Below are 8,464 nucleotides of genomic sequence, written 5' to 3'. Positions count from 1 at the left end.
TTGCTCATACTACTCATATCCGAGGAAAAGAAGAAAGGTCAGGGGGCACGGGGCGGAGCTTGCTGTTATAGTACGTGTGCTTCTGAGGAGTTAGCTTGTTTTCCAGTGGGCTATCGTTACGTTTGAAACCGCCCGTGAATCATGGTATTACTAGAAAACGACTCGGTATGTTGAACATCTTTCCCCCGCTTCATTCATTATCAAATGTCACTGTCCTATTTTCGTCATAGATTGCCCTTATCTGTCCGATGTAGTAAATGCTATTGGTAGCTACTACGAATGGTGCTTGCTAACTAACATATGCATCCCAAACCAACGCTCATCTGGTAGAATATTGTACAACTTATTGTTCCAACATTTTGAACTAGTATTAACTAACAGTCTTATTTTAAGGTAAGATTACTCTTAAATGCCTAACATGTCCTGTACATATGGTGAAATATTCATCACTAGGGATGAGTCATATTGGCTAATCTCTTTAATTTCTTAGTTATAAGTTCTGGTGCGGTATCTCATAATGAAACTAAGACTCAATGATAAAGGAATTAAGACCTCGTGATGTTGCACGAAATGCATTCGTGCATTTGTTTAATGATTTGATTCAAACACAATCGGTACAAATGGTGGTAATTCATTGTATTTATTGATGAATAACAGGCCTCTTCTCACTGGATGCTTATCGGGCTCGTGTAGGGATGCCCATTTTATCCCACCTTAACTATTTTTTTACTTCCTCAAGTTTCTGACGGAGCTCACACGGTTGTTCCAGAAATGTCGAAACTCTGGTAGCGTGGTAATCACATTAAAGAAGTGTAAGTACAGTGTTGCCACGATGAAGCTTCTCATTTACTGATGAGTGTAACTGGCCTTAGCTTAACTTGTTTTAACTTACAGACGATGGGAGGACCAAACCAATTCCTAAAAAGGGACAAGCAGATTCGTTTGAACCAGCAGATAACAAGTGTCTTATCAGAGCCTCTGATGGAAAAAAGAAAATTAGCACAGTGGTAAGCCTAAGCTCCTTTAATCATGTAACCATGAACACACTGCTTGGTACATTGTATATTTAGCGTCCTGTGGAACAATTGAAGCTTAATAACTGAAGCAGACTCATTAGAATGTGATACACTTTTTGTCGTAAAGAGATAAAGAGCTGTTTGGAAGTATTTAATAATATGTCTTGTCATTTTCAGGTCAATACCAAAGAAGTAATCAAATTTCAAATGGTATGTATTTCTTATTGCCATCAGGGGGAAACACTTTACTATACCTTTCCTGTATGACTGCACCTCATTATAGTTGTATATTATGAAAGTCTTGGTATACAAATTCTAACATTTCAGTGGTTAACTAAGGGCTTTTGAATTTAAAAGCCCAGCTTGCCTCCTTACGTGTCTTTACTTCCACCCTCGGCAGGCGTACTCCAACCTCCTCAGAGCCCACATGGATGGACTTAAGAAGAAGGATAAGAAAAGCAAAAGCAAGAAAACTAAAGCCACCCAATGAGCAAAAGACTCTACCTCTTTGTCTCTAGTCTGGCCGGTACCACCTGAAGGAGGAAGGAGGGGGGGGCGATGGGCTCGCAGCGGGCCGGATTCATCTTTCGCCCCCTCTGGCGTCTCCCATTACCCTGATGGCTCAGAGGCCACCGTCGGTCCACCTAGTGACTGCTTTGATCTCATGCCATCGTTTGCACGATAACGTCTTACTTCCGGCCATTCGGTGAAATGAAAAAGCAGCAACGTAAGAAAAGAACATGGATGTCACAGTGAGAAGCTCTTGAGCCAAAACGCATCCGTGTGAGATCCAGGTTATCGACAGCCGTGTCCAATATGAGGGGGCCACAGGGTTGATGCTTGATTGCCTTTCATAATGTTTTGTACAACTCTCAATTTGTAACGGCAGGATTTAATTTAATTCCCTGTAAAAATGTTTCTATGTTTGAAATCTTCAATTGATCCGAAATCCATGTTGGAACTCTTTGAATATCTTTAAAAAGGGCAATGTCTTTTGTCCCTTTACTCAGGATATAGCTGACCAGCTGATGTTGAATCCCGTGACTCAGATTTCCCTTGTCATCAGACAGAACACTGACCAGCTCACGGAGAAACTCAAGTAGGAACACTGACTCATGTGTGTCGCACACTCAACCTCCCCCTCCTGTGCTCACTCTGGGTTTATTGAGACGTTTCATACATCTTCCCTGATCGTCAGTCTCGGTGTTGAGACTGCAATACGATGGTATTAAGATGGTTAAGATGGTAAGACCATGAGGGTTGTAGATCATCTCCACTTGGACCTGAACTCTGGGTGAGGTGTAATGGCCCTGAAGAGCAAACCAGTGATGGCCTGTGGTTGTCTGTTTTTCTTTGTGATCTCAGGGTGCGCTTCCAGGATAGGATGGATCTTTGGGAGGAGGTCGAGGCCAAACTCACTCGGGATAACCACATCCCCGTCGTCAAAAGCTCTAACAAGGTTGGCTTCACTTCCTGCTGTTTATTATGTGGTTATTTATTGCATGATATTTAAAAACCAACCGTTCGGTCCTATATCTGTTTCAGGAGGTCGCATCCATTCTGAACGAGCTCAGGAGAGTTCAAAGACAACTCGAAGGTAAGCCTACACAGAGAGCGACTTCTTTGATTAGTTTGGAGTTTTTTTAGATAAAAATGTGAAGAAACCACTGGCACAATGTATGTGGATGATCATACTGACCGCCATCCAATCCCTGTCCTCCTCCAGTCATCAACACCATCATGGAACCCAGCAGGAGGCCTGAGCAGGACAAGTCCTCCGCACGCCCCACCGCTGCAGCCCGCTCGTCGAGGGCCGACCCCCGGGACTGGAGGACCACCCACTCGGCGTCTCACCGCGGCGGAGGGAACAGGCCCGGGGAGAGCGTGAGGAGGACTGCCGTGACCCCCGATGACGCCAGAGATGGATATGTGGTTTGAGGTTCCGATACCAAGGGAGCGGTTCCTCCTTTTTACTCGCCACACTGCGCTTCTTTCGCCGTCGCCACCGCAGACCTCCTCAAAACCCCCTGCTACAGGTGTAGGAAAGCACCGCTGGGGGGGAAGTGAGAGTCGCTCCCCCGGACAGCTGCATGTTAAAACAACACCGCACACGAGGGGTGACAAGGCCTGCAGCAAACATGTGGACATGGCGCAATCAATGGAGGAAAGACGACAACGTTAACCGTCACGCGTGTTTGTGTGTCCGTGCCATGTTACCTCCATCCCCCTTTTGTTTTCTAAAGGGGCTTCAAAACTATACTTGATTTATCTGACATGGTGTCAGTTGCCAGTGACGCTGCCTTGCACAGCACAAACACTACATGATTTAAAAACCAGCGTGAATGTAATCAACTCTTGCACACAAAGCAGCAATCACCTGCTAGGGCTGTTGTAATCGATATAGAGATGTTTTATAGTAGTACCATTTTTGTGGAATATTTCTTTGCGGAACACGTATACTATTTTTCGATTGTAAAAAGTATTTATTGTGCTACTTTAAGCTCTGAACATATGTCAATTTATAAGAGAATTTGATAAACGAATAGACAGTAATCGAAATGTATCTAAAATAGTGCCAGACCACAGATTTCTACATGATCTGACAAAAAAACATGAATGCAATGGGTTCTCTTCAGATTAGGGGTCTACTTTGCATGCAGCATTTCCGTTTCTCTCCCAGGCTGCGGTGAAATTCTCTGTGGAATGTGGGGATGAGAGGAATGAAGAAGCTTAACGTTAGACTCGAACACGGATGTTTAGTCACAAGGCAACAGCAATCCCCACAAGCCTCTCAGGCATTCCTCAGCTCCACCACTTGGAACAAGATGGCTTTTGCTTTCAGCCTGCATCTGGTATCGTTTCTTTTATAGTAATAGGGATTATTATTTGTTATATTTGACATACAACACAATTAGTGGCACAAAGATTTGGCCAAAGGTAGTGTTGGAAAATATTCTCAGGCATCCCATATTCTGTTTCCTAGTGGCTCTCCGAGCATTTTCTCTTCACCCTTAAGGGTTACTTTGGCCAGAATTGTCATGACAGAGATTTTCTACACCATGTGTCTCACTTGAATGTGGGCCAACAGTTAATATGATTTTTTTGTGTCTTTATTGGTCGGATTGGCATTAAATGTCATTTAACTCTAACGTTACCTCTCTTGATTGCACTAATGTAAGATTCCACTTGGCTTCATAGAGTGAACTTCCAAGTTAAAGCCACTATGCCAATTCTTTGTGAGGAAGTTTCATTTCCCAATCAGAACATGATCTTTGTTGTTATGATTGAAGGCAGCAGGGGGCACGAACACATGCTTTCAACTTCCCAAAATTGTTTCGTCCACCTACATATGATTCTAATTTGGGTTTCCTCTAAATATTTCAAAGCATTTTTGGCATTGTTTATGACTGTACTTGCAATCATTGTTTACAAATGAGATGAGCAAAAGAATGACAGACATTTGTATTGCTCTGCTCTGACTCAATGCTGCTATTTCTACTTGGGAGAGATGGTGCCCGCAATTTTTTCATCTACACAATGGAAATAGGCGGAGATTGAACTCAGCCTCGTTAATGTAAATCCGTTCTACATCCACTTTAGGCCCACTTTTGTACATCACTGGCCGTTTCTTGTCCGTCAACCTTGAACTTGTTATCTTTAATGTTTAGTTTTTTTGATGTCCTTGATAATTAAGATCTGGTTACACACTTTCTTCCTTGAAATACCCTTTTTTTCAAATAAATAATTATTAAATCGGTTAACATTTCTCTGTGTACTTTTAATGGCCTTACTTTCGTTTTCGTTTTTTTCTGCTGTATAAAACGAAACTTAAAAAGCAGAACTGTTTTCCCTCATTTCAAAAGATAGTTCTTCAATTTAGGATAAACCTGCAGACGTCTGTCGATACAGCTGTTGAAATATATCATCAAAAGATCACGTAAGTTTTTTTCTATATGCGTTCATTTATTTGTAGGGGTAGCCTATTTATAAAAATAATCAGACCCTGGTTTGTCTCTTGAAATTCGGCACAATCTGAGAAATTAAATCTGCCATAAATGTAATTGCTGTGATGAAAAAAGTATTTAGTTGGCCCTACTGAAACAGTTTGCCGTCTTTAGTGTTCTTGAGTAGATCAGAAATCATCAGAATACAGAAAATGCCAATTCCATACGAAAGTTTGCATGGCAGCCAATGCTCTCCAAGGAAGGTAAGAAAGTCACCCTTTAATCCCAATTATAGCTGTTTTCTGGCGGGAACACTTAATGTTCATGCAGTTGCTTCTGTGTCTAGCGTGCAGGTGTTGTGACCATCGTTTTTGCAATGGGAGCTCTGACTGTACTGGGTGTCATACTAGCCGTGACTGTGTTGGAACGGCCCCAACCTGCTCACAACGGGACACTTCCTGCGAATAACGTGTCTGCTGAGAATGCTTCGACTGACCAATGCAGGTTAGCAACTTCTGATAACGCTCAACGAGTAATTATACACAATAATCAATTGTAATCTGTGTTTGAGACCCTTTAATTACACTCCTAGTGTCCCCACCCAAACCCACTCCTTGATCCACAGTTTGTTGGTGCTCTATCACTTCAGAATTATTCTAGTGGAGAGCATTCCCTTGGGTGTGACCTATGACGAGGACAACGTCACCTTTGGTGTCCCACTGGAACAAGCCTGGAACGACCTCATCTCCCTGGCCACTGAGAACGTCGAGGTGGCTTCTTTTTACTGGAGCTTGACTGGTGGAGATGTAAACGTCAATTCCTCCTCTGCACTACCTGTGAGTGAAGTATCTCTCATGACCGTTATAACAACAATCTTGGCCTACGTTGAATATTTTTAAAGCTATTTTTGACACAGGGTATGGGTATTCTGGAGAGATTAAAAAAGTTGCCTAGGAGGAACGTGGCGGTGCGGGTGGTCACCAGTGAGCCCACTGTGCCGAACAACTCTACTGACCTCAATATTCTGCTTGAGAACGGTGAGGTGTTTTAGTGCTATACTCATTTGACCTGCTGAACGTGTAGGCTATAACATATCAATTAACCACACCATTAACTTCTTGTTTTTCTGCAGGGGTTGAGGTAAAGAGGGTGGATTTTGGACGATTGACTAAGGGAGTTCTTCACAGCAAATTCTGGATAGTAGACAAACGTCATGTTTTTATCGGGAGTGCCAACATGGATTGGAGAGCCCTCACAGAGGTGACATGAAAGATTTCAACCAAACACACACTCTGGATATTCTACTAAGAGAACTTTTAACCTCCATTTTTGAATTTTGAATCTAGGTTAAAGAATTAGGAGCGCTCATCTACAACTGCACCAGCCTAGCAAAGGACCTCCACAAGATTTTCCAGTCTTTCTGGGAGATGGGCGAATCCAACAGCTCCCTGCCTGAACCATGGCCCTCAGACTACGACACTGCCATTAACAAAGATCACCCCCTGGTGGTGGAAGATGGTAATGTTTCCAGCAGAATCTACCTATCAGTGAGTTCCTGACGTTTCTAGTCCACACTTTCACTAAAAATGTTCTTAGTAAATATACTGCCTTATGTAGCGTATTCATTTGTAGATATTTTATGTCTGTCTCTCACTCTCTCTCTCTCTCTCTCTCTCTCTCTCTCTCTCTCTCTCTCTCTCTCTCTCTCTCTCTCTCTTTCTCTCTCTCTCTCTCAGGGTTCTCCTCCATCATTCTGCCCCTCCTCCCGGACGCTGGATCTCGAGGCCATCCTCTCGACCATCTCAGAAGCCGAGCGCTTTGTCGATGTAGCCGTGATGGCGTATTCCCCAACCTCACCGCTGGAACACCACAGAAGGTGAGGCCATTATGCAAGGCACATGGATAGGCAGTAGATGACAAACTACCTACCTTTGATAGATTTTGTATATAGTACAGTTAATATGCATACATATAACAACAGTGAATAAAGGAGTTTGTTCCTCCAGAAGACATCTTTTTTCATTCCATGAAAAACTTTATAAATTTGAGGGTGGTGATAAAAATAAGTTAACGATACTTTCTCAAATTAACCAATTAACATATGTAGAGTCTTTTGCTTACAAAATAGCATTTTAGTAGGAACAAATACACAGTCGTCCGACTGAAGTATATGTCAAATTCTGTCAAATGTAGACTTTAAAAGAATATATTTATATAATTTTGTCTTAGTTTAGACGCCCCTAGTAATCTTTTAACATTCCATTGTTTCCCTGACCTGTGCTTGAACAGCTACTGGCCGGTCCTCGATAATGTCCTCAAACGGGCAGCGTTCGAGCGGGAGGTTAAGATCCGGATGCTGATCAGCTGTGGGCGGGACTCCGACCCGGCCATGCTGCATCACCTTCGATCCCTCGCTTCCTTTAATTACCCCCCCAAAAACATCCGTATCCTAGTGGTGAGACGCATTGCAATACCATATTTACAAGGATCTCTCGCCAAACACAAAAAGCACTAAAGTTAGGCTTTACACATTTTCTAATCTTTCTTTTTATTCCAGAGACTGTTTGTCGTACCTGTGGGAAACAAGACGGATATTCCTTATGCGAGAGTAAACCATAACAAATACATGGTCACTGATAAAGTATCATACATTGGTATGTACTCTTTTGCTTGAAAGGCTGCATTTCAAACTCGTGCCCATTCATTATTTATAAAGGATGCTAACAAGCTTACGTGTTCCCCAGGTACTTCAAACTGGATTGAGGATTACTTTTCAAACACAGCAGGTGTTGGCCTGGTCGTTTCTGAACAGGCCCTAGACCCGCTTCAGAAGACCACAACACTGCATCACCAACTTAAGGCCGTGTTTAATAGGGACTGGAACTCTGAATTTGCTGTAGACCTTGATAACCTGGGCCATAATCCTGACTGTGCACTATCAAGCGCATAAGATAACAAATTAGTTAGGACGGAATGGCCAGGCAAACTTCTAATTAATCAATGCTATATCCCATTCCAAATGTTAGCACAATTATGATTGTGTTATCGTGTTGATATTTTAATCATGTCTTGAAATATTTTATGATGCGAGCTTTTAGGGAGATTAATATAGAACCGTCAGGGCCGCTCCACCATAGTGTCGTTGTATATTAAATCTTAAATGGCAACCTAAAATCCAATAATCTCTGCTGTATTTTAACATGGTAATGGTGGAGAGCATATATATAACATTGTTTAGTGTGTGGTCATATAACCTGCAACTTCGTCACAGGAAATTAGACCAGGCTGTCTTTCTACAGATTTTCCTGAGATAAAGTATATTTATGTGTAAATGTTATGTTTGTGTCCCATATGAGATGTCTTGGTTTCACACCCGTTATACAATTTTAAATGGGCAAATGTTTATAAAGAAGCTGTTGGAGAACCTTATTCAATATTTTATTATTAAAATAACGATCAGTTCCTCTGAGATCCAGAGGTGGCACTAAGGCAGCGTATAGATGA

General features: G+C 42.2%; 3 protein-coding genes across 5 annotated transcripts; all 3 read left to right on the top strand.

The window, feature by feature from the left end:
* The first annotated feature begins 4 nt into the window (after positions 1-4).
* LOC115543825 (signal recognition particle 14 kDa protein) lies at positions 5-1,930 on the top strand. The gene is made up of 5 exons (XM_030356452.1): positions 5-165; positions 740-812; positions 895-1,007; positions 1,194-1,226; positions 1,417-1,930. Exons 1-5 carry the CDS (start codon positions 142-144, stop codon positions 1,504-1,506), a joined length of 333 nt encoding a protein of 110 aa, XP_030212312.1. The 5' UTR covers positions 5-141; the 3' UTR covers positions 1,507-1,930.
* On the top strand, positions 1,536-4,777 carry LOC115543823 (centrosomal protein of 170 kDa protein B). Of its 2 annotated transcripts, XM_030356449.1 has the most exons (5): positions 1,536-1,743; positions 2,027-2,115; positions 2,382-2,475; positions 2,562-2,613; positions 2,743-4,777. In XM_030356449.1, exons 2-5 carry the CDS (start codon positions 2,045-2,047, stop codon positions 2,952-2,954), a joined length of 429 nt encoding a protein of 142 aa, XP_030212309.1. In that variant the 5' UTR covers positions 1,536-1,743; positions 2,027-2,044; the 3' UTR covers positions 2,955-4,777. The 2 variants fall into 2 exon arrangements, with proteins under 2 accessions (XP_030212309.1, XP_030212310.1); XM_030356450.1 differs by lacking the exons at positions 1,536-1,743; positions 2,027-2,115 and adding an exon at positions 2,122-2,261.
* Positions 4,778-4,808: 31 nt separating this feature from the next.
* On the top strand, positions 4,809-8,448 carry LOC115543821 (phospholipase D4). Of its 2 annotated transcripts, none has more exons than XM_030356446.1 (11): positions 4,809-4,953; positions 5,135-5,223; positions 5,307-5,464; positions 5,586-5,796; positions 5,877-5,997; positions 6,093-6,220; positions 6,307-6,507; positions 6,697-6,836; positions 7,250-7,415; positions 7,518-7,614; positions 7,705-8,448. In XM_030356446.1, exons 2-11 carry the CDS (start codon positions 5,173-5,175, stop codon positions 7,908-7,910), a joined length of 1,479 nt encoding a protein of 492 aa, XP_030212306.1. In that variant the 5' UTR covers positions 4,809-4,953; positions 5,135-5,172; the 3' UTR covers positions 7,911-8,448. The 2 variants fall into 2 exon arrangements, with proteins under 2 accessions (XP_030212306.1, XP_030212307.1); XM_030356447.1 differs by having other exon boundaries at positions 4,810-4,953; positions 5,610-5,796.
* The last annotated feature ends 16 nt before the right edge of the window (positions 8,449-8,464 follow it).

Source organism: Gadus morhua, chromosome 5, assembly GCF_902167405.1.
Source record: "Gadus morhua chromosome 5, gadMor3.0, whole genome shotgun sequence".
In the NCBI taxonomy this organism is placed as follows: Eukaryota; Metazoa; Chordata; class Actinopteri; order Gadiformes; family Gadidae; genus Gadus; species Gadus morhua.
The sequence above is the reverse complement of the archived record's forward strand: the minus strand, read 5'-3'. Positions and strand labels throughout refer to the sequence as shown.